At 69.3% G+C, this 23,744-nt stretch overlaps 2 protein-coding genes across 4 annotated transcripts; one reads left to right on the top strand and one right to left on the bottom strand.

Moving 5' to 3' along the window:
* Positions 1 to 1,231: 1,231 nt before the first annotated feature.
* Positions 1,232 to 16,416, top strand: MARK2 (microtubule affinity regulating kinase 2). Of its 3 annotated transcripts, none has more exons than XM_032094843.1 (18): positions 1,232 to 1,387; positions 5,662 to 5,835; positions 6,952 to 7,005; positions 7,105 to 7,153; positions 7,265 to 7,330; positions 7,416 to 7,486; positions 7,592 to 7,648; positions 8,035 to 8,271; positions 8,536 to 8,655; positions 8,885 to 8,984; positions 9,067 to 9,179; positions 10,091 to 10,217; positions 12,635 to 12,831; positions 13,101 to 13,198; positions 13,427 to 13,687; positions 14,351 to 14,377; positions 14,664 to 14,708; positions 15,097 to 16,416. In XM_032094843.1, exons 1-18 carry the CDS (start codon positions 1,331 to 1,333, stop codon positions 15,449 to 15,451), a joined length of 2,208 nt encoding a protein of 735 aa, XP_031950734.1. In that variant the 5' UTR covers positions 1,232 to 1,330; the 3' UTR covers positions 15,452 to 16,416. The 3 variants fall into 3 exon arrangements, with proteins under 3 accessions (XP_031950734.1, XP_031950735.1, XP_031950736.1); XM_032094845.1 differs by lacking the exon at positions 1,232 to 1,387 and adding an exon at positions 4,284 to 4,344; XM_032094844.1 differs by lacking the exon at positions 14,351 to 14,377.
* Positions 16,417 to 17,359: 943 nt separating this feature from the next.
* On the bottom strand, positions 17,360 to 22,871 carry RCOR2 (REST corepressor 2). Its single transcript, XM_032094810.1, has 12 exons — positions 22,308 to 22,871; positions 21,852 to 21,908; positions 21,693 to 21,773; positions 21,253 to 21,305; positions 21,025 to 21,186; positions 20,225 to 20,349; positions 20,090 to 20,159; positions 19,418 to 19,609; positions 19,249 to 19,326; positions 19,072 to 19,129; positions 18,117 to 18,313; positions 17,360 to 17,623 (listed from the first exon to the last, which is right to left on the bottom strand). Exons 1-12 carry the CDS (start codon positions 22,423 to 22,425, stop codon positions 17,360 to 17,362), a joined length of 1,455 nt encoding a protein of 484 aa, XP_031950701.1. The 5' UTR covers positions 22,426 to 22,871.
* Positions 22,872 to 23,744: the final 873 nt, after the last annotated feature.

Below are 23,744 nucleotides of genomic sequence, written 5' to 3' on the forward strand. Positions count from 1 at the left end.
GGCCGGGGGCTCCATGGCGGGGCCCGGGGCGGCGGCGGCGGCGGCGGGCGGGGGCCGGCCGGGGTGGGGACGCTGCCGTGGGGCCCCTGGGGCTCCTTTAAGGGCTCCTGGGTAAATTTAAAGGGGCCGCACGCCTTTCCCATCACCCCTCAGAGCCCGCCCCTCCCCGCAACGGGGGGCTACGGAGGGGGCGATGAATTGCCGGCGGGTCTCAGCCCACCCCCCTCCCAAGAAAAGCCACAGCGATGGTTTTAAGGGGGGGGATTCCCCCAGGAGGGCGGGAAGAGAGAGCCCCCCGGATGCTCCCCTCCCCCGTGCACCCCCCCCATCCCCGCCCCCGCCCCACAGCACCGGCCGGGGGTGCCCGGAGCGATGGGGCACCCATGGAACCCCCTCCCCCATCCCGGCACGGCCCCGCCCCTTTGGTCCAAACGGGGCGTGGTTGGGCGGGGAGGACACGCCCTCCCGTGGCGAGGGGGCGTGGCTTCCCCGGCTGGACCCGCCCCATTCCAGTGCTCCCAGTGCCTCTCCCCAGTGCAGTCAGGGAGCGCCCTCCGCCCCAAAATCGGACAGAACCCAAGTGTCCAGCAAAGCCCCGCAAAATCGGGGCGCGCCCAGGGGTCCGGGAGAGCCCCCTAAAACCGGGGGGCGTCCAGCGGTCCGGCAGAACCCCCCCAAATTCGGGGAGGGTCCAGCGGCCCGGGGCGCCCCCCGCCCCGTCCTGGGGTCCCCATCAGGGCTGGGGAGGGGGATTCGGCTCCGCTCGTCTGTTTCCGTCACGGGCGAAAGGGCCCGAAGCCTGCCAAGAGGTTTTCGGGTACTTCCGCATCCACTCGGGTGTTTCGGCCTCACTCGGGAATTTCCGGCTCCACTCGGGGTCGCAGCGGCGCGGGCGGCGCTCGGCTCTTCCCGCGGCTCTCGGCGGAAAGTACCGAAGGAAACTTCGGGTAACTCCGTCCCGGCGGCGGAAATACTCGAAGTCTGTGACGGCCGCCAGCCGAACCTCTCCGGGAAGAGCCGAAGCGGCGCGGGGGGGCGTGTCGGGTGTTTCCGGCGCGGCGGCGGAAATGGCCGAGGACCGGCGGCGGCCGCCATGTTGGGAGCCGCGGGGCGCTGAGGCGGCGGCGGCGGCGTGAGGCGGCGGCGGCCGGGCCGGGCCGGGCGGACCCCGCCCGCTCCCCCTGCTCCTCTCCCGGCCCCCCCAATGCCGCTGGCCTGGCCCCCCCCCGCCCCCTGAGCTCCCCCGCTTCCCCTTCCCCCTCCCCGCACACCGCCTGCCGCGGCTTCCCCCTATCGCGATAGTCGCCGGCGGCGCGGGGGGGGGGCCGCCATGTCGAGCAGCGGTCGCAGCCCTTTGCCGACCGTCAACGAGAGGGACTCGGAACAGGTGAGGGAGGGATGGCGGGGATCGGGGGTGGGTGAAGGAGGACCCGGCCCGGGTGTGTGGGGAGAGGGGCGGCTGGGGGGGGAAAAGGGGCATTTTGTGAGGGGAAGAGGGGACTGAGAGGGTCTGGGGGATTTTTGTGAGGGGAAAAGGGGCGTCTAGGGTCTGTTTCTGAGGGGGAAGGGGAGACTGAGGGGGTCTGAGGGCTTTTTGTGAGGGGAAAAGGGGGATCTGAGGGAGGAAAAAGCGGGTTGAAGGGATCGTGAGCTGGTTTGTGAGGGGAAAAGGGGAATTCGGTGTCGGTTTGTGAGGGGAAAAAGGAAAAAAAGGGGTTCTGAGGGGCTCGTGGACTGATTTGTGAGGGGAAAGGGGGGGTCTGAGAGTGTAAAAAGGAAGATTGTGGGGGTTCTGGTCCCGTCCATGTGGAAAAAAGAGGGACTGAGGTGTTTATGTGAGGGGAAAGGGGAGTCTGGGGTGGGTTCGTGAGGGGAAAAGGGGTCTTAGAGGGGCCTGAGCAATTTTGTGAGGTAAAAAGGGTGTTTTGAGGGGGGCCTGGGCTGGTTTGTGAGGGGGAAAAACGGCGATCCGAGAGGGAAAGGGGGGCTGAGAGAGTCTGGGGTTGTTTTGTGAGGGGAAACAGGGGGGTCTGAGGCGGTCCTTGCCCGTTTTGTGACGGGAAAAGGGGGTCCTGCGCCACTCTGTGAGGAGCCAAAAGGGTCTGGGGTCGGTTTGTGAGGGAGAGGTGGGGCCTGAAAGGAATTTGAGTAATTTTGTGAGGCAAAAGGAGTGTTTAACGGGAACCTGGGTTGATTTTTGAGAGAAAAAGCGGGTCTGAGAGAGAAAAAAACAAGGGGGGTCTAAAGGAGCCTCGGGACGTTTTTGTGAGGGGAAAAGGGGATCCTGAGGCGTTTTATGTGTAGAAAGAGGGGTCTGGGGGGATCTGGAAGGGAAAAGAGGGACTGAAGGGCTCTGGGATTGTTTTGTGAGGGCAAATGGGGGGACTGAGGGGGCTCTGAGGGGCTTCGGGGCCCCTCCATGAGGTGGAAAAGGAGGGTCTAAGGGTCCCCCCAGCGAGGTGGTCCTGGGGGTCCCCCAGTTCCTCTCTCCCCCACCCGTGGAGGACCCTGGGGCCTCCCCAGGCCCAGACCCTCCTGTGGGGTGGGGGGTCCTGAGCCATGGCCCCCCTTCGGGGCCGGATCTGTAGGGAGAGGGCTCTGGGGTTCTCCTGGGATGAGCCCCTCCCCAAAGGTTTGGGGTCGCGTTTCGGGGGTCTCTGAGCGGCAGCAGGGGGGGTTTGTGTGCGTGACCCCCAAAGTCGGGGTGAGGGGCTCGAGCCTTGCACCCCCAAGGGAGAGGGGCAAGGGGGAGGGTGCCAGACCCCCACATTGAACCCCCAGGGTCTGGGATTTGCTGTGGGGGGCAGGTTTGGGGTGTCATTGTGCCCCCCCAGCTCGGTGGCTGCACGATTGGGGTGTGGGGGCGTCAGCCCACCCCCTTCCCCACCCCCTTCCCTGCTGCGGCCCCCCCAGAACGGTGAGGGCTGTGGGGGCGGCGGCAGCGCTGCCACAGGCTCGGCACCCTCCGAGGGGTTTGGGGGGGCTCTGAGGGGTGAACCCCCCAAATTAAAATGATTCCAACCCCTGTGAGTGGGGACCAGCCCCCCGCCAGGGTGGGGAATGGGGGGTTCACCCGCTTGTGTATTTGTGGGGGTCTGAGGCGGTTGAGGCCCAAACCCCTTTGGGGGAAGCTGGGAGGGGGTTCCCCCATTTTGGGGGTGGATTCGGGGGGCTCTCGGGGTCCCTCTCTGCTCCCAGGTTCCGTTGCTGTTGGGAGACCCCACTGCTGGCTCAGCCCTTTCGGGGAGCACCTGGGGGGCTCCTCAGCTCCCCCACCTGTGTGACACCCCCATTTTGGGTGATATTTCGGGGGGCTTCCCCCTTCTGCAACTGGGGAGACCCCCGAGCGCTGGGGAGTGACCCCGGCAGGGCGTGTGGGGGCACAAGTGGCCTCATGTCTGTGTCCCCAGGCCCGAGGACAAGGCCATGCCACCTGTTCTGTGGCCGTGGCTGTGGCATCGGGCCCCCCTCCTCGTTTTGGGTGCTTTTCCTCTTATTTATCCGTCGTTATGTAACGCCAGAGGAAAATTATTCCTGGCTGGGAAGATTTGGGGAGGGGGCGGCGGCGCCGTGTGGGGGGGGCTGCGCATCTCCCCCAAGCCCAGCAGCCGAAATCGGGGGGCCTTTCCCTGGGCCCCCCCCCCCCCCCCTCAGTTCCTCCCTCACGCGGAGCCCTATCTGGTGGGGTTGGAGATAAAAAAATCTTCAAAAATGCCTAAATTTGGCTGACATTTGAGCGGCGCCGCACGCACCAGCGCTGCCTCCCCGGCTGCCACCGCTGCCTCCCCGGCTGCCACCGCTGCCTCCCCGGCTGCCACCGCTGCGCCGTGCCTGGGGGTCCCCGGTGACACCGGTGCCGGTCCCACTGCCACCAGTTGTCACCAGTTTGGTGCCGGCGGTGTGGGCGGGTGCTGGTGGCATCAACACCTCCCGGCACCGGGATCCTCACACCCGCCTGGTGACATCGCTGCTGGGCCTGGTGACACCACCGCAGCCCCGGTGACATCACACCGTGCCCGATGACATCACACCGTGCCCGGTGACATCACCGCAGCCTCGGCGCTGCCGCCGCCGTTCCGATGGCAATTCCCAACCTTTCGGCTGTGCCCCCCGCAGGACGGGACCCTCCCGCCTCCGTTCCCCCCGCCGCTGTGGATTTTCCCCTTTTCCGCCCCGTTTTCCCCGCCCCGGCGCTCCAGGTGTTCCCCGGCCCCGCCCCCGCCCCGTCCCGCTGCGGCCTCAGCCCCGACCGGTCGAGCCGGTCCCCGCTCCCTCCCGGCGTCCCGCGGGGCTCCCGCCGGCACCGCCCCGCTGCCGCCGCTCCCGGCGCTTCGGGTGCCCAGGGTGAGTCCCCTCGCGGCGGGCGGGATGGGGAAACTGAGGCACGAGGGGCTCCGGGCCCTTTGGTTACCGAGCGCCGGGCGCCGCCGCCACAAAGCACACCGGGGCCTGCCCGGTGCCGGTGACACCCCCCCAGTGCCGGTGAGCCCCCGGTGCGGGTGACATTCCCCGGGCGCGACCCGTGCCGGGCGGTGCCTCCTTTGCCGTATTTGCCATATTTTTGGCCGCTCTGGCCTCGCCGATAAGAGGAGCCGGGAAATGCCCGGAACGCTGCCCACGTGCCGCCACCGACCCCCGCGGGGGGCTTCGGGGGGCTCTGGTGCCGGGGGTGCCCCGGATCCACCCCCCCGGCGGCTTCTGGTGCCGGTGCTGCCACGGCCTCGCCCGGGGGGGTTCGGGGGCTCCGGTGCCGCCTCGGAGCCCGAGTGAATCCCGGCAGCGCGGCCAGATGGCTCCGCACGCTCCCGCCCCGTTGCCACGGCAGTTTTTTGGCAGAAACCCCCGTTTTCCTTCACTTTTCCCCCAGCACCGCGCTGGATTTTGGGGGAGGGGGAAGCTCCAGGCCCCCCCCAGGCCCCAAAACACCGTGTTCTCCCCCCAAATCTGGGGGTTTGGTTGCGCCATCGCCGGCACCTCCCCCGTGGCTTCCGCCAGCGGTTTCCTTCCCACGGGAGGGGGAGGGGGCACCCCAAGATGTGCCCCCACAAAAATGAACCCGGTGAGGTTTTGGGGGGCCCCAAATCCCGCCGGGGGAGGGGGGGGTTGGCTCAGCTTCCCCGCCCGCTCACGCGCTGCCGTTATCTCCGGTGTCACCGGAGCGGTGACAGCCCCGCGGGGGTGACGCTGCTCAGCGCCGGCGTCTCACTCCCCGTAAGGGAACACCCCGAAAGTGTCCCCAAAGCCCGGGTGACCTTTGGGGGAGGGGCCCACGGTGGCTTTTGGGGTGCAGGAAGAGGGGGTTTGCGGCGATGTTGTTCTGGGGCCCCCCCCGGTTTCGGCTGGGGTGTGAACTCTGCTGTCCAGGTGGTCGGATTTGGGGTAAAATCGTGATAATTGGGCACTGAATTTTTAGGAGGGGAGCGGGGAGGGGGTGACACGGCGCTGGCCCCTTCCCACCCTCCTGGCCCAGCCCGAAACCATGGCGCTTGCGTCAGGTATCGGGGGCGGCTCCCGGCCGGGCCGGGCCGGGCGCGGCTCCGCCGCTCCGGACTTTGCTCCCGGCTCCTCCAGGAGCCTGCGGACCCCCCCGGATCCCCGGGGCGCTGCGGGGGGACACGGCCGGCCCGAGCTGAGCCGAGCGTCCCCTCGGTGTCCCCGCAGCCGGGCGCCGTGGAGGGCAAGGGCGGTGGCAAGGCCAGCATGCTGCGGGGCCGCAACGCCGGCACGGCCGCCGAGGAGCAGCCCCACATCGGCAACTACCGGCTCCTCAAAACCATCGGCAAGGGCAACTTCGCCAAGGTCAAGCTGGCCCGGCACGTCCTGACCGGCAAGGAGGTGAGTGGCAGCCTGCTGGTGTGGGGACAGCGCTCGGGGGGGCCTGGAGCACGGGTGACAGCGCGGGGACGGGATGGGCCCGTGGGTGCCACCGTGGCACGGGGATAGGCTGTGTCCTGTGGGTGTCACCGCGCTGTGGGGACAGCTCTGGGTCCCGGTGCTGGCCCTGGAAATGCCACCACAGTGTGGGGACAGTCCTTGTTCTGTGAGGGCCACCGTGGTGCGGGGACAGCTTTGCATCCTGGTCCTTGCCCTGGGAGTGCCACCGTGGCCCAGGGATGGGCTTCCTGTCCCCAGCAGTGAGTGCCACCGCAGTGTGGGGGTGGACTTGTGGTCGATGCGCTGTGGTTGTCACCACAGGGACAGGCTTGTTGTTCTTGTCCTGTGGGTGGCACCGTGGTGTGGGGACAGCTCTGGGTTCTGGTCCTTGTCCTGTGGGTGCCACCGCAGGGATGGGCTGCTGATCCCTACCCCGTGGGTGCCACCGTGGTGTGGGGACACTTCTGGGCCCTGATCTGTGCCCTGGGAGTGCCACCATGGCACAGGGATGGTCCCAAGCTCTCAGTCCTCATCCCGTGAGTGCCACCACGGTGTGGGGACAGGCTCTCGGTCATTGTCCCACAAATGCCACCGCAGCGTGGGAGCCGGTTCCTGGTCCTTGCCCTGGGAGTGCCACTGTGGCGCGGGGACAGGTTCCTGGTCCACACCTCACGAGTGCCACCACGGTGTGGGGACAGCCCTGGGGATGGTCCTGTCACCTTCCCTCTCACTCCGTGAGTGCCACCACGGTGTGGGGACAGCCCTGGGGATGGTCCTGTCACCTTCCCTCTCACTCCGTGAGTGCCACCACGGTGTGGGGACAGCCCTGGGGATGGTCCTGTCACCTTCCCTCTCACTCCATGGGTGCCACCACGGTGTGGGGACAGTCCTGTCCCCCTGCTCCTCACCCTACAAGTGCCCCTGTGGTGTGGGCACAGCCTTGGGGACAGTCTCATCCCCTTACAAGTGCCACCACAGCTTGGGGACAGTCCTGTCCCCTTGCCCATCCCCTCACGAGTGCCACCACGTTTTGGGGACAGCCCTGGGGACCCTCTGACCCCGCTCTCCCCCTCGCAGGTGGCTGTGAAAATCATTGACAAGACGCAGCTCAACTCCTCCAGCCTGCAGAAGGTGAGGGGTGTCCCTGGGGGGGGGTGACAGCTGCTTTTGGGGTGACAAACGGGGGATTGTTCCCTCTGACACCCCCAACATCCCCCCTGTCCCTCACAGCTCTTCCGGGAAGTGCGAATAATGAAGGTCCTCAACCACCCCAACATAGGTGAGACCCCCAAAACCCCCTCAGCCACACCCCCACCCCTCCCTGGCGGTGTCCCCCACCCTTGGGGGGGTCCCAGGGGTGTCACCCCCAACCCCCCCACCCCCCTTGCAGTGAAGCTCTTTGAGGTGATCGAGACGGAGAAGACGCTTTACCTCGTCATGGAGTACGCCAGCGGGGGTGAGTGGGGCTCGGGGCTTCTGGGGGTCCCAGGGGTCCTGGGGGGGCTGGGCTGCCTCTCACCCCCCTCCCCTGTGCCCCCCAGGTGAGGTGTTCGATTACCTGGTGGCCCACGGGCGCATGAAGGAGAAGGAGGCCCGGGCAAAGTTCCGACAGGTCTGGGGGGGGTGATGCTGTCTGACCACCCCCAAGGGGGTTGGGGACCCCCACCGTGTCCCCAAGAGGGCTGGGGGCTGTCCCTGACACCCCCCTGTCCTGCAGATAGTGTCGGCCGTGCAGTACTGCCACCAGAAGTTCATTGTGCACAGGGACCTGAAGGTGAGGAACGCCCCCAACCTGGGACCCCCTGACACCCCTGGGACCCCCAGCAATGGCCCAAGGGGCTCCCCTGGACCCCAACCCACCCTCGTGTCCCTGGGGCAGCACCTGGATGGGCCTGGGACCCCCCCCCAGGGGCTGCACCAGACACCCCTGAACCCCCTGGGACCCCCCAGGACAGAACTCCCAATATCCTCGAGCCTCCTGGGTGGGTGCCAGGGCCCCCCAGAACAGCACCTGGACACTCCTGGGACCCCCGGAGGGGTGCCAGGACCCCCAGACCCACCCCTGGACACCTCTGGGCCCTCCAGAACAGCCCCAGATGCACCCCCAAATTCCTCCAGACCCCACTAACCCCCCTGGGGTGCTCTCCCTCCCTGGGCCAGGCTGAGAACCTGCTGCTGGATGCCGACATGAACATCAAAATCGCCGATTTTGGGTTCAGCAACGAGTTCACCTTCGGGAACAAACTGGACACATTCTGCGGGTCCCCCCCCTACGCCGCCCCCGAGCTCTTCCAGGGCAAGAAGTACGACGGCCCCGAGGTGGACGTGTGGAGCCTGGGGGTCATCCTGTACACGCTGGTCAGCGGCTCGCTGCCCTTCGACGGGCAGAACCTGAAGGTGTGGCCACAGTCTGGGGGGCCCTCGGGTGGGTTTGGGGTCCAGAGGGTGGCTTTGGAGTTGCCCTGGGTGCTTTTGGGGTATCCTCAGGTGGTTTGGGGGTCCAGTGGGTGGTTTTGGGGTACCCGTGGGTGGTTTGGTGCCCCAGCAGGTGTTTAGGGGTCCCGTGGGTGGCTTTAGAGTGCCCAGAAATGATTTTGGGGGTGCCTTGTGTGGTTTTGGGGTGGCTTTGGGGTGCCCACGGCTGGTTTTGGGGTCCTGCAGGAGCTGCGGGAGCGGGTGCTGCGGGGGAAGTACCGGATCCCCTTTTACATGTCCACGGATTGCGAGAACCTCCTCAAGAAGTTCCTCATCCTCAACCCCACCAAGAGGGGCACCCTGGAGGTGAGGGGACCCCCTAACATCGTCCTGGGACCCCAACACGGTTCTGGGAACCTCCGAGACCCTCCCGGCCACCCCAAGAGCACCTCAGCACCTTCTGGGGACCCTCCCAGTTGGCCCTGGCATCCCCCCGTGCCCCCCAGCACAGCACCGAGGACCCTGGGATCTTTTCCCTCCCCCAAAGTGTCCCCAGGGGTGACCCCGACCCCCCGAACCCGCTTTGTGCCCCCAGCAAATCATGAAGGACCGCTGGATGAACGTGGGCCACGAGGACGACGAGCTCAAGCCCTACATGGAGCCCGTGCCTGACTACAAGGACCCCCGGAGGACAGGTGGGACCCCCGGGGTCACTTTGGGGGCACAGGGACCCCCCCAGTGCCCCTGTCCCCCCCTGAGGGCCGTGTCCCCCCCCAGAGCTGATGGTGTCCATGGGGTACACGCGGGAGGAGATCCAGGAGTCGCTGGTGGGGCAGAAGTACAACGAGGTGATGGCCACGTACCTGCTGCTGGACCACAAGAGCTCCGAGGTGCGGGGACACTGCGGGGTCAGCAGGGACTGTGGGGACACTGTGGGGTCAGTGGGGACACTGTGGGGTCAGCAGGGACAGCGGGGACACTGTGGGGACAGTGGGGACACTGTGGGGACAGTGGGGACACTGTGGGACAGTGGGGACACTGTGGGGACAGCGGGGACAGCAGGGACACTGTGGGGACAGCAGGGACAGTGGGGACACTGTGGGGTCAGCGGGGACAGTGGGACAGCGGGGACACTGTGGGGACAGCGGGGACAGTGGGGACGCTGTGGGACAGTGGGGATATGGCAGGGGACGCGGGGACCATGGGGCGGTGAGGGGAGGGAGTGTGGAGGAGATGAGGGGACAATGAGGGGACACAGGGAGGGACATGGGGACAGCAAGGTGGTACTGGGGGGGTCACGGGGATGAAGGGGGGACAGGAGCATGGTGGGACATGGGGACATGGGGAGGGTCATTGCAGCGGGGTGGGATCATTGAGGAGGGAGGATGAGGGGACACGGGGCCGCTGAGGTGACACGGGGACACGAGGAGCACGGAGGGAGTGAGGGGATGTGGGGACAAGGAGGTGACACGGGGACACGAGGAGCACGGAGGGAGTGAGGGGATGTGGGGACAAGGAGGTGACACGGGGACACGAGGAGCACGGAGGGAGTGAGGGGATGTGGGGACAAGGAGGTGACACGGGGACACGAGGAGCATGGAGGGAGCGATGGGACATGGGGACAAGGAGGGACACGAGCAAGGACATGGGGACACGGGTCTGACAGGGGACACTGAGAGGATGGGGTGGGACGCAGGGGACAGCGTCCTCCCGCCGTGCCCTGCCCCCGTGCCAGCGCGTCCCTGCCCGGCGGGCATCCCCCCGTGTTCTGCTGTGTCCCCTCATGTCCCTGTGTCCCCAGCTGGAGGAGAACCTGTCCCTGAAGCCACGGGTGGCCCCGGAGGTGGCCAACAGCTCGGGCCCCTCCCCCGCTCACAAGGTCCAGCGCAGCGTCTCGGCCAACCCCAAACGGCGCGTCAGTGACCAGGGTGAGACCCCAAACGGGGACACGGGGGGGCTGTGGGGTCAGTGACCAGGGTGAGACCCCGAACGGGGACACGGGGGGGCTGTGGGGTCAGTGACCAGGGTGAGACCCCGAACGGGGACACGGGGGGGCTGTGGGGTCAGTGACCAGGGTGAGACCCCAAACGGGGACACGGGGGGGCTGTGGGGTCAGTGACCAGGGTGAGACCCCAAACGGGGACACGGGGGGGCTGTGGGGTCAGTGACCAGGGTGAGACCCCGAACGGGGACACGGGGGGGCTGTGGGGTCAGTGACCAGGGTGAGACCCCGAACGGGGACACGGGGGGGCTGTGGGGTCAGTGACCAGGGTGAGACCCCGAACGGGGACACGGGGGGGCTGTGGGGTCAGTGACCAGGGTGAGACCCCGAACGGGGACACGGGGGGGCTGTGGGGTCAGTGACCAGGGTGAGACCCCGAACGGGGACACGGGGGGGCTGTGGGGTCAGTGACCAGGGTGAGACCCCGAACGGGGACACGGGGGGGGCTGTGGGGTCAGTGACCAGGGTGAGACCCCGAACGGGGACACGGGGGGGGCTGTGGGGTCAGTGACCAGGGTGAGACCCCGAACGGGGACACGGGGGGGCTGTGGGGTCAGTGACCAGGGTGAGACCCCGAACGGGGACACGGGGGGGCTGTTGGGTCAGTGACCAGGGTGAGACCCCGAACGGGGACACGGGGGGGCTGTGGGGTCAGTGACCAGGGTGAGACCCCGAACGGGGACACGGGGGGGCTGTGGGGTCAGTGACCAGGGTGAGACCCCGAACGGGGACACGGGGGGGCTGTGGGGTCAGTGACCAGGGTGAGACCCCGAACGGGGACACGGGGGGGCTGTGGGGTCAGTGACCAGGGTGAGACCCCGAACGGGGACACGGGGGGGCTGTGGGGTCAGTGACCAGGGTGAGACCCCGAACGGGGACACGGGGGGGCTGTGGGGTCAGTGACCAGGGTGAGACCCCGAACGGGGACACGGGGGGGCTGTGGGGTCAGTGACCAGGGTGAGACCCCGAACGGGGACACGGGGGGGCTGTGGGGTCAGTGACCAGGGTGAGACCCCGAACGGGGACACGGGGGGGCTGTGGGGTCAGTGACCAGGGTGAGACCCCGAACGGGGACACGGGGGGGCTGTGGGGTCAGTGACCAGGGTGAGACCCCGAACGGGGACACGGGGGGGCTGTGGGGTCAGTGACCAGGGTGAGACCCCGAACGGGGACACGGGGGGGCTGTGGGGTCAGTGACCAGGGTGAGACCCCAAACGGGGACACGGGGGGGCTGTGGGGTCAGTGACCAGGGTGAGACCCCGAACGGGGACACGGGGGGGCTGTGGGGTCAGTGACCAGGGTGAGACCCCGAACGGGGACACGGGGGGGCTGTGGGGTCAGTGACCAGGGTGAGACCCCGAACGGGGACACGGGGGGGCTGTGGGGTCAGTGACCAGGGTGAGACCCCGAACGGGGACACGGGGGGGCTGTGGGGTCAGTGACCAGGGTGAGACCCCGAACGGGGACACGGGGGGGCTGTGGGGTCAGTGACCAGGGTGAGACCCCGAACGGGGACACGGGGGGGCTGTGGGGTCAGTGACCAGGGTGAGACCCCGAACGGGGACACGGGGGGGCTGTGGGGTCAGTGACCAGGGTGAGACCCCGAACGGGGACACGGGGGGGCTGTGGGGTCAGTGACCAGGGTGAGACCCCGAACGGGGACACGGGGGGGCTGTGGGGTCAGTGACCAGGGTGAGACCCCGAACGGGGACACGGGGGGGCTGTGGGGTCAGTGACCAGGGTGAGACCCCGAACGGGGACACGGGGGGGCTGTGGGGTCAGTGACCAGGGTGAGACCCCGAACGGGGACACGGGGGGGCTGTGGGGTCAGTGACCAGGGTGAGACCCCGAACGGGGACACGGGGGGGCTGTGGGGTCAGTGACCAGGGTGAGACCCCGAACGGGGACACGGGGGGGCTGTGGGGTCAGTGACCAGGGTGAGACCCCAAACAGGGACACGGGGGGGCTGTGGGGTCAGTGACCAGGGTGAGACCCCAAACAGGGACACGGGGGGGCTGTGGGGTCAGTGACCAGGGTGAGACCCCGAACGGGGACACGGGGGGGCTGTGGGTGGGTGAATCCCTTGGGGGCAGGAGGTCCTGGATGCTGGGGGGGCTTCGTGGGGGCAGGAAGGGGGAGCTGGGTCCCCTTGGGTTGTGGGAATGGGAGTGGGGGTCCCTGTGGGGTGGGAACATGGGTGCCCGGACCCCTGGAATGAGGGTGCCCAGAGCCCCATGGGGACGTTTTGGGGGGTCCCTGTGGGTCCCCCTTGAGGACCCCCTGGCAGGGGGTGGGGAGCAGGTCCCCGTGGGACCCCCACCCCTGACAGCCGCTCCCCCCCAGCCGGGCTCTCCATCCCCACCTCGGCCTCGTACTCCAAGAAAACGGCGGCGGCCAACGCGGAGAACAAGCGAGGAGGAGGAGGAGGAGGAGCAGGGGAGGAAGAAGGCGGGGGGCGCCGGGCCGGCAGCACCGCCAAGGTGCCCCCCAGCCCCCTGCCCGGCCTGGAGCGCTCCAAGGGCACCCCCTCCCCCTCCACGGTCAGTGCAGGGTGGGGACAGCCGGGGGGTGGGACTGGAGCCCGCGGATTTGGGGGAAGGGTCCCAAACGCCCAGAGCCCCCGGACTTGGGGTCAGCGCTTTATGGGAATGGGGGACAGCCATCCCTGCGTCCCCGGGGCTGGGACCGGGGTCCCTGAGGGGACTGCTCTTGTTCCCCACAAGGCTCCCCACATCCCCTGTCCTGTCTTCGGGGGGTTTTGGGGCGCTTCTGTTCCCCCCCAGCACCCCCTTCGGTGTGCCCCCCACAGAACAGCGTCCTCTCCACCGGCACCACGCGCAGCCGCAACTCCCCGCTGCTGGACCGGGCCAGCCTGGGCCAGAGCTCCCTGCAGAACGGCAAGGACAGGTGGGGACCCCTCCCCAGAGCACCCCCACCCCCCGCCCCTGCCGTGGGGCTCCCACCCGAGGGCTGGGGACCACCACAGCTCCCCGTGGGGGGGTCCCCAGGGTGCTGCAGGATTCCTGCACTCACTGGGGCTGGGGGGGTCTGGGGTGCAGTGGGGGGTGCCGGGGGGGGGCTCAGGGGTGTCCCCCACCCCCGTGTCCCCCCCTGACCCCCCTGTCCCCCCCGCAGCGGGGCCCCCCCCCGGGTGCCGGCCGCGTCCCCCTCGGCCCACAACGTGAGCCAGGGCCCGGGCGAGCGGCCGAGCTTCCCGCGGGGGGTCTCGAGCCGCAGCACCTTCCACGCCGGGCAGCTCCGCGCCCCCCGGGACCCCCTGCCCTACGCGCTGCCCCCCGGGCTGCCCCCCCCGGCCTCCCCCTCGGGCGCCAGCCAGGGCCGGCGCGGCCCCTCCGCCAGCCTCTTCAGCAAGTTCACCTCCAAGTTCGTGCGCAGGTGAGCGCCGCGCCTGGGGTCACCTGGGGTCACCTCGGGGTCACCTGGGGTCACCTCAGTGTGTCCGGCTGCCTCCTGTGCCCCCACTGCTGTGTGCCCTGGTGTGTCCCCCTGGTGTGTTCTGGGCTGTCACTGTACCCCGGTGTCCTTTTGCTGTGTCCCCGTCTGTGTGTCCTGGGCTGTCCCCTGTACCCCTGGACTGTGGTGTCCCCTCGGTGTCCCCTCGGTGCTCCAGGGATTCTCTGTCCCCGCTCTTTGTCCCCCACCAGGGCTCCTCGGTGTCCCCTTGTCCCCCAGACCCCTCCTGTGTTTCTCTGTCCCCTCAGGGTGTCCCCTTGGTGTTCCTTGAGGCTTCTCTGTTCTCCTTCTCCCTCTGTGTCCCCCCACGTCCCCTCCTGCCCCTCGGGGACTTCCTCCTGTGTCCCCGTGTCCCCTCCTGTCCCTGAATGTCCCACTGGGGACCCCCCCATGTCCCCTTCTGTCCCCCCCTCCCACCCGTCCCCACAGAGCCGGGGAAGGGGGGTGGGGGTGCTGCTTCTCCCCGGACCCCCACTGACCCCACCCCCTCTCGGGGGGCCTGGGGGGGGGGTCGGGGGAGGGGGGGTGGCTCTGTCCCGGCCCCCTCCCCCCCAACGTCCCCTTCTCTTCTGTTTGTCTTTGTAGAAATCTGTCTTTCAGGTTTGCCAGAAGGTAGGGCCGCGCCGGACGCTGGGTCCCTCCCTGCATGGCACCCCCGACCCCCCCAGGCCCCCCCCAAACCCCCTTAACCCCCCGGACCCCCCAACCCCATCCCAGCGCTGCACGGCCCCGCATGGCCCCCCCCGGCCCCGCCCGTCCGTCTGTCCTCGTCCCCCCCGTGTGTCTGTGTGTCCCCCCCGCCCCGGTGCTGTCTGTGCCCCCCGGGTCCCCTTTGGGGGGGAGGGGCTGTTCCCCCCCCCGCCCCCCCGACTGATCTCGGCCCCTTTTGTCTCCCGAGGAACCCCCATGAGCCCGAGAGCAAGGAGCGGGTGGAGACCCTCAGGTGAGTCGGGGACCCCCCTGGGGACACCCCCCGGGGACACCCCCGGGGTCCCTGTGACACCCCTGACCTGACACTCCCAAGGTCCCCCCAACACCCCTGGGCTCCCCCCACCGCCAGGGGCTCCGCAAGGCACGAGGTGACACCGCCGTGACCCCCAGCCCTGCCCCTCCGGGTGCCACCGTCACCCCCTCAGTGCCCCCATGGTGTCCCCCAGACCCACGGTGGGCCCCGAGAAGGACCCCCAAGGACCCCCAGAGCCTCCCTAATTCCTGTCCCACGTCCTTGGTGACCCCCCTGTGCCCCCAGACCCGCGGTGGGCCCCGAGAAGGACCCCCAGAACCTCCCTAATTCCCGTCCCACCCCCTTGGTGACCCCCCTGTGCCCCCAGACCCGCGGTGGGCCCCGAGAAGGACCCTCGCGACGCCGCCGGCCGCGACGCCAAGCCGCGCTCGCTGCGCTTCACCTGGAGCATGAAGACCACGAGCTCGCTGGAGCCCGGGGAGATGCTGCGCGAGATCCGCAAGGTCCTGGACGCCAACAGCTGCCGCTGCGAGCCCCAGGAGCGCTTCGTGCTGCTCTGCGCCCACGGCGCGCCCGGGCACGACTCCTTCGTGCAGTGGGAGATGGAGGTGTGCAAACTGCCCCGGCTGTCGCTCAACGGCGTCCGCTTCAAGCGCATCGCCGGCACCTCCATGGCCTTCAAGAACATCGCCTCCAAGGTGGCCAACGAGCTCAAGCTCTGAGCCACGGCCGCCCGGAGCGGCTCCGGCCAGGCCGAGGAGCGCCGGCTCCGAGCCACGGGCTCCGGAGGGGTCACTCGGGAGCGGCTCCGGAGTGCCCGAGGAGCTCCAGCTCTGGACACACGGACACGGCAACCCAGGAGCGGCTCCAAGGTGGCCACCGAGCCACAGCTCTGGGGACATGGACACTGACCCAGGATGGCTCCGAGGGGGCCAAAGAGCCCCAGCTCTGAGCCACGGACACGGTGGGGACGCCCACAGGGGGACACGGGAGCGCCAGGATGGACCTCGGGCGCCTCAGGGGCTCCTGGATGGATCTGGGACGGCTGGGGATCACCTGGACGGACCTTGTGCACACGCCAGGCCTTCGTGGGGACGTCCTGGATGGACCCAGGAGCTCCTGGATGGATCTGGCGGCCCCAGGGGACCTCCTGGGGTGGGCCCTGGAGCTCCTGGATGGACCTGGGAGCCCCTGGATGGACCTTCTGCGGGGCCCAGGTCTTCACAGGAACATCCTGGATGGACCCAGGAGCTCCTGGATGGATCTGGGGGAACTCGTGGCTGAACCCGGGACCTCGGGGATGGACCTGAGACCTCTGGGGCCTCCTGGGTGGGTCTGGGACTTTCCCCCATGGACCAGGGGCACCTGGGGACCTCTGGGGGGCACCTGGCTGGACCTTCTGTGGGGTCCAGGTCTCCATGGGGACCACCTGGATGGCCCCAGGACCACCTGGATGGAGCTGGGATCTCTGGGGCTCACCTGGCTGGGCCTGGGACCACCTGGAGGCACCTGGGGACGTTCTGTGGTGTCCAGGGCCTTGTGAGGATGTGGGGACGTCCCGGGTGGGCCTCTGGGGACAAGGGCCAGGGTTTCATGGGGACCCTGGCACCCGTTGGGGACATCCTGGTGGCCCAGGGACCTGGGGGGCTCTTCTGGGAGGGGGAGCAAGGCCCATCTGAGGACAGGGACACATCCTGGGTGGCCCAAGGACCTTCTGAGGAGTTCTGGACCTCGGGAGGACGGAGGGACATTGTGCATGGCCCTTGAGGACATCCTTGGTGGCCCAGGAGCAGCTGGGGGTGGCCCAGGGCCACGTGGGGACATCCTGGGTGTCCCTGAGCCTTAGGGGGGGACACGGGACAGTCCGGGGCTCCCCCGGGGCCCCACGGTGGCCTTAGGGGGGTGTGCGTGTCCCCTCCCCCCGTGGGGATCCCGGTGTCCCCTCCCCCCCCCGGGACGGGGGTGTCCCCTCCCCCCGCACTCAGGAAGGCCCCGGGGGGGGGGGGGGGGGAGGGGCGGGGGCGCTGCTGCTGCCGGGGGTGGCTCCGGGGTGGGGGTGGGGCGTCCCCTCCCCCCTTTGTCCTGCTGTAGCCCCGCCCCGGGCGCCGCCCCTGGGGGCGGGGACACTCCCGGGGGAGGGGCCAAGTCCCGGCCACGCCCCCACCGCGGTGGATTTTCCAGGTTCTAATTAAAAACTTTCCAGAAAGATCCGCGGCCTCCGAGTGGTGCCCGAGGGTGGTTGGGGTCCTGCGGCAGAGCCCCGTGCCCAGTACAGACCAGTGCTCCCAGTACGGGCCTCGGCGCTCACTACAGACCACCCTGCCCAGTACAGACCAGTGCTCCCAGTACAGGCCTGGGCGCTCACTACAGACCACCCTGCCCAGTACACACCAGTGCTCCCAGTACGGGCCTCGGCGCTCACTACAGACCACCCTGCCCAGTACACACCAGTGCTCCCAGTACGGGCCTCGGCGCTCACTACAGACCACCCTGCCCAGTATAGACCAGTGCTCCCAGTACACACCAGTGCTCCCAGTGCCCCCAGCACTCGCAGCCGCTGTAGTAAAATACCTTTATTGCAAACGGGGTCCCCCCGGGAGCCCCCGCTCCTCCGGCCCAGCAGGGGGCGCTCAGCGGGGCGGGGCGTGGCCAGCAGCGGGGGGGCGTGGCCTGGCGGTGGGGGCGTGGCCGGGGCGGAGCAGCGGGGGCGGGGCCCGGCCGGGCTGGAGGGGGGGCGGCGGCCGCGGGAGCGCGGGGGGCGGGGCCGGGGGTGGGGCCGGGCGCAGCAGCGGGGGCGGGGCCGGCGGGCGCGAGGGGGGCGGGGCTGCGCCGGGGGGCGGGGCCGAGGAGGGCGGCGGGGGCGGGGCCGGGTGGGACACACCTGTGATCTGCACCTGTGGGAGAGAGAGGCGGGGCTGGGACGGGCGGGGCTGGGACGGGGCCAAAAATGGGCGGGGCTCTGATGGGCGGGGCCGGGATGGGTGGGGCCGGGATTGGGTGGGGCCAGGGCGGGGCCAGGCCAGACACGCCCGTGAGCTACACCTGAGAGAGGCGGAGCCAGGCAGGGCTGGGGTGGGGCTAAGATTGGGTGGGGGCTGGGCAGGGCTGGGGTGGGGCTGTGGAGTGGGCAGGGCATGGTCATTGATCGATTGGGGTGTGATTGATTGATTGATTGATTGGGGTGGGGTCACGGGCAGGGGGAGGGCCTGGCACTGATGTGGATCTGGGACCAGCGCCAGGATCAGGACTGGGCCCCGTCCAACCACCCAGACAGAGACTGGGAGCGGGACTGGGATGGGGACCAGCACCAGGACAGGGCTGGGACGGGGACTGGGACCAGTTGGCAGCTCATACCCGCCCCCAGCCCCCGCCCCAGACCCTCCTCACCTCCTCGTCCTCCTCCGGCTCGGGGCGGTCCCCGGGGGGGGCTGTCGGGGGCTCCCCCCGGCCCTGGCGCTGCCGCAGGAGCCGCTCGAGGCCGAGGCGGCGCCGGGGGCCCAGCACGAAGCTCCGAACCTGCGCCGCCGTTTTGTTGCCCAGCACGGCCGCCACCGCCGGGAAATCGCGGCCGTAACGGCGCAGGGCTGGACAGGGCAGCGAGGGACAGGGGAGTGAGGGACGGGGGAGTGAGGGACAGGGGAATGAGGGACAGGGGAATGAGGGACAGGGGAGTGAGGGACGGGGCAGTGAGGGACAGGACAGGGAGGGACAGGGGAGGGAGGGACAGGGCAGTGAGGGACAGGACAGGGAGGGACAGGGGAGGGAGGGACAGGGCAGGGAGGGACAGGGGAGGGAGGGACAGGGCAGTGAGGGACGGGGCAGGGAGGGACAGGGCAGGGAGGGACAGGGCAGGGAGGGACGGGGCAGGGAGGGACAGGGCAGCGAGGGACGGGGGAGTGAGGGACAGGGGAGTGAGGGACAGGGCAGGGAGGGACGGGGCAGGGAGGGACAGGGCAGGGAGGGACAGGGCAGGGAGGGACGGGGCAGGGAGGGACAGGGGAGGGAGGGACGGGACAGGGAGGGACGGGGCAGGGAGGGACAGGGGAGGGAGGGACGGGACAGGGAGGGACAGGGCAGGGAGGGACAGGGCAGCGAGGGACAGGGGCACTCAGGGACAGGGGCAGTGAGGGACAGGGCAGTGAGGGACGGGGCAGTGAGGGACAGGGCAGGGAGGGACAGGGGAGGGAGGGACAGGGGCACTCAGGGACAGGGGCAGTGAGGGACAGGGGCACTCAGGGACAGGGGCACTCAGGGACAGGGGCACTCAGGGACAGGGGCAGTGAGGGACAGGGGACACGGGGGCTGAGGAGGTTAATTAGGCTAACGAGGGGGACACGCTCACCCTGCACCACCAGCAGCTGCTCATCCGTTGTCCAGCGGGAGCTGAACTTGCCATTGCCCTGGGGGGGGATTGAAGGTGATTTTGGGGAACTGGGGGGGACGGGGGGTGGGGGCTGGTGTGACACCGCAGGCCAGGCCGGGACACCCTGGGGACACCGTGGGGCACACGGGGACCCACCTCAGGCGGCCGCAGCCCCTCCAGGCCCCCGTCCAGCGCCTGCCTGAGGCCGCTGTTGATCTGTTTGATCCGCTGCACCTGCGGGAAGCGGGGACAGAGGGGTCACCCCGGGCCCTGGGCGGGGGTCCCGCGGGTTCAGGCGTCCCCAGGGGGGTTGGGTGGCCGCTACCTGCCGCTTGAGGGCCACCAGCTGGCAGTCGAGCTGGCGCAGGGCCCGCGCACCCAGGTCGGGGTTGGCCGTGACCTCGGCCACGTCCTCGCGGCTCAGGCGCATCCCGCGGGGGGGGCGGCGCCGCTGCCGCGCCGGGGGGTGGTGCCGGTACTGCGGCTCCTTGCGCGGCCCCGCCTTGGGGTAGCACGGCTGCAATTAGCTGGGTTCGTTAATCGGCTCCTTCGGTTAATTGGTTCCGTTGGGTATCGCTGGGGAACCCCCCCCTACAGGGGTTGGTACGTCCCGCCCCGACCCCTGCTCTCCCCCCCCCGCCCAGCAGGTGGCGCCGCCCCTGTCCCATTTCTGGGTGTTTTCCCCCCTTTTTTGGGGTCTCCCGACTCCCCCCCCCAGCTCCCCCTCGTTGTTTTCAGGGATTTCGCCCAATTCCCAAGGATTCCCCCCAATTTTGGGGGTCCCACACCATCTTTAGAGGGTTCCCCGCCCCCAGGTCTTCCTTCCATATTTTCAGTGATTCACCCCCATTTTTCGGGGGTCTGGCCCCGTATTTAGGGGGTTTCCCTCCTCTCCGCCCTTGTTCTCCCCCCTCCCTTCACTGGTCACCCCACCCTTGAGAACAACCCCCCACATTTCACCCTGTGACCCCCCCAGCTCCCCCCGTGCCCCCCAAACCTCTTTTTTGGGGTCCGCAGGCTCCGTGTCCCCGTCGGGGCTGGGTCGGTGCTCGTCAGTCTCGTCGTTGCTGCGGGGCAAGGGGTGAGCTGGGGGTTTTGGGGGTGGCCGGGGGGGATTCGGGGGGTCCCGTACCTGTCGTCGCGGTCCCGGCGGCCCAGCAGGCGCCGGGCCTGGCGGTCCATGACGCTGGTGCGGGATCGGGTTTTCTTCCAGGAATAATAATACTTGACCAGGCTGGGAATGAGCTTGTCCGGGAGCTGGGGGGGTACCGGAGGGGGGTTGGGGGGGATTTAGGGGGTTTGGGGGGATTTAGGGAGGTTTGAGGGGAAAAAGGGGGAGTTTTGGGGTGATTTGGTCTCAAGGATGGGGTGGGGGGTGAAGGGAAGGGGGGGTCACCCCTATGATGGGGGGAGAGAAGGTGCAGGAAGACCCCTGAGATGGGGGGGCAAACCCACAGAAAAGAGGGGAAACCGCTAAAAATGGGGGGGCAGGAGCCCCTGGAAATGGGAAGGGGGGAAATGGGGGGAGAACCCCTAAAGATGAGGGGGGTCAGGACCCCCAAAATCAGGGGGAACCCCCAGAAATGGGGGGGAGGCACCACCTGGTGGGAGGGGGGTGGAACGTACCATCCCCTATGGGGGGGGGGTCAGGGGGTGGAACGTACCATCCCCTATGGGGGGGGGGGGTCAGGGGTGGCACGTACCATCCCCTACGGGGGGGGGTGGCAGGTACCACCTCCTCACCTCCGAGAGAGTCCTGTGACCCCCCAGCCCCCCCCAAACTCCCGGGTGACACCCGGGGGTCCCACGGGAGCAACGACCCCCCCGGGGGGTCCCAAAAAGCCACCGGCCGGGGCCGGATCCAACCACCTCGAGGGAGGGGGAGGCTGAGCCCTCTGAGGGGGTTTTGGGGGGCAGCTTTGGGGGTCTCACCATCTGCTGGATGCGGGCGAAGCTCTTGCCGTGGAAGCTGAAGGCCTGCTCGAAGAGCACCTTGTCCTCCACCGTCCACTCGTCCGGGAAGGGCGTGAAGTTGGCCAGGTCAGCCAAGGACTTCTCCACGTCGTGTTTGTGCCACAGCAGCATCCCCAGGGCCTGGGGGGCGCGGGGGGTCAGGGGGGCACCGGGGGCACCCGGGGGGTGTGGGGCGGGACGCGGTACCTGCTCGATGTTGTAGCCGTGCTTGTCCTTGGCCATGGCGATGTACCTGTCCACTGGGGGGGAGGGGTTCGGGGGGTGAGAGGGGTTTGGGGGGGTATGGAGGGGCTGGGGGGCAAAGGGGGCAAAGGGAGGGCTGGAAGGGGGTAAAGGAAGGGTTCGGGGGGGGAAGGGGGGATTGGAGGGGTGAAGAGGAGGTTCTGGGGGTGTAAAGGATGGGCTGGGGGGTAGAGGAGGGGTTGGGGGGCCAAAGGGGCGGGGGGGGTACAGGGGGCTTGTCAAGGGGAAGCTGAGGGGGTTAAGGTGAGATTGGGAGGGGGCAAAGGGGGTGGCTGGGGGTCAAAGGGGAGGTTGGGGGAGCACAAGGGGGGCCCAGGGGGTGGGGGCCATCCCAGACGCCCCCTCCCACGAAGGGTGGCCCCGGTCCCGTCAGGGGGGCTCACGTTTGGCGTCGGACACGCAGTGGTTGGGGGCCCACACCAGCATCCCCTTCAGCTCCTTGTTGCTGTAGCGAGCGGGGCTCTCTGGGGGGGCACAGGGGGTCACACGGGGGGGGAAACACCCCCCAAAGCCCCCCCAAGCCCTCCCCAAACCCTCCCTACCTGGTTTGCAGTCGGGAATCACCGCCTGATAGTCGGCCCCCACCCGGATCATGCTGTCTGGGGGGAGGGAGGGGCAGAAGGGGGCCGGGGGTTACCGGGGGGGTCCGCACCGCCCCCCCCGGGGGCTGCGGGCTGGGGGGGGGCCGCGGCCGAGCCCCCTCCCCGCCGGCGAACAAAGCTGTGGCCGCGCACACGCGGGCGGCCGGGGACAATGGGGACGGGGCTTTGTTCCCCCCCCATGTCCCCGTGTGTCCCCCCCACTCACCCAAACCCCACGGGGGGGGGCGGGGGGTGACGCGAGCGCTGTCCCGTCCCCCCCAAAATAAACACGCGGGGTGAACGCGGTGTCCCCGCACGCGTGTGGTTTTGCGGGGGGGGGGCACACATGGGGGGTGTCCTGCGGGTGGGGGGGGACGCAGGTGCGGGGGTCATTTTTTTGGGGGGGGAGGCACTCACCGTGGGCGTGCTCGTCCTCGCTGGCCTCGTCCTCGGAGTGGGGGGGCCCCGCGCCGCCCCCCGCCTTGGCCCGGCTGCGGGACAGGATCCCCGAGGGCTTCTCCATCACCGACGGCATCGCCCGGGGGGGGGCGGCGCGGGGAACCCCCCGAGCCCCCCGGGGATCCCCTCACGGCCCCGCGGGGGAGGGGCTCGGCCCCGGCGCCCCCCGCCAAACTTTAACCCGAGCGCGGGATTGGGGAGGGGGCGTGGGAATTTGGGGAGGGGGGGAGGAGGACGCGGGGCGGACGGGAGGGTCCCTCCCCCGAAAGGGGAAACACCCCCCGGGACAGGGGTGAGGCTGAGGGGGTTTGGGGGGGTCCCGGCCGGGGGTGGCGGGGGTCCCGAGCCCGCCGAGCCCACACAAAGCGCCGCCGGCCGCTGCCGCCGCCTCCCGGTGCCAAAGTAGTTCCAGCTCCCCCGGCCTCAGCACGGCCCCCCCGCCCCCCGTACCCCTCCGCGCCGGCTCGGGGGGCCCGGGGGGGCCGGGGGGCGAGCGGGGACCGGCTGTGGGGCTGGAGCTCCGGTCAGCGGCATCCCCCGCGTGCGGCCGGGGGGAACAAAGGGCCGGGGGCAGCGCGGGGACAAAGGGGCTGGGGGGGGTCAGGGGCTGCCGGGGGGTCAGGGGGCTGTTACGGGGCTGTGGGGCAGCTGTGGGGCTGGGGTCTGTCCCTCTGTGGGGCTGGGGGTCCAGGGGGCTGTTACGGGGTTGGGTGGTGGCTGTGGGGCTGAGGTTCTGTCTCTCTGTGGGGCTGGGGGGGCCATGGGGCTGCCCCACATCCCCCGTCAGCCCCCTACACCTGGGGTCCTGTGGGGTGATCCCCACTGGGGGAGCGTTTGGGGCAGGCTGTGGGGCAGGGTTATGGGGTGGGTGGGCTGAGGCCTCTCCGTCAGGGCCATGGGGCCAAACTATGGGGCAGCCCAAGGACCATGGGGCCAGGCTGCAGGGCTGGGCTATGGAGCAGGACTATGGAGCGGACTGAGGGCTATGGGGCAGGGCTGCAGGGCTGGGCTATAGGGTGAACCGAGGGCTATGGGGCAGGCTTATGTGGCCAAGCTGAAGTTTGTCAGTCCATTCTGCGGTCTGTGGGGCTGTACCAGGCTATGTTGGGCCAAGTTAGGGCCATTCCAGGGATCTGTGGGGCTGCACCAGGGTCTGTTGTGCCGGTTTAGGACCGTACTGGAATCCGTGGGGTCGTACCGGGATCCGTGGGGCCATAGCGGGATCTGTTGTGCCGGTTTAGGACCGTACCGGGATCCGCGGGGCCGTACCGGGCTCTGTTGTGCTGTTTTAGGGCCACATCGCGCTCTCTGGGACCCCCCAGCCCCACCATGGCGGCCCCGCTCCCCTCAGCGCAGGGGGCGGAGCCTCCCGCGCTCCCGCCCCCTCCGCTCTCA

Source organism: Corvus moneduloides, chromosome 34 (genome assembly GCF_009650955.1).
Source record: "Corvus moneduloides isolate bCorMon1 chromosome 34, bCorMon1.pri, whole genome shotgun sequence".
NCBI classification, from domain to species: domain Eukaryota; kingdom Metazoa; phylum Chordata; class Aves; order Passeriformes; family Corvidae; genus Corvus; species Corvus moneduloides.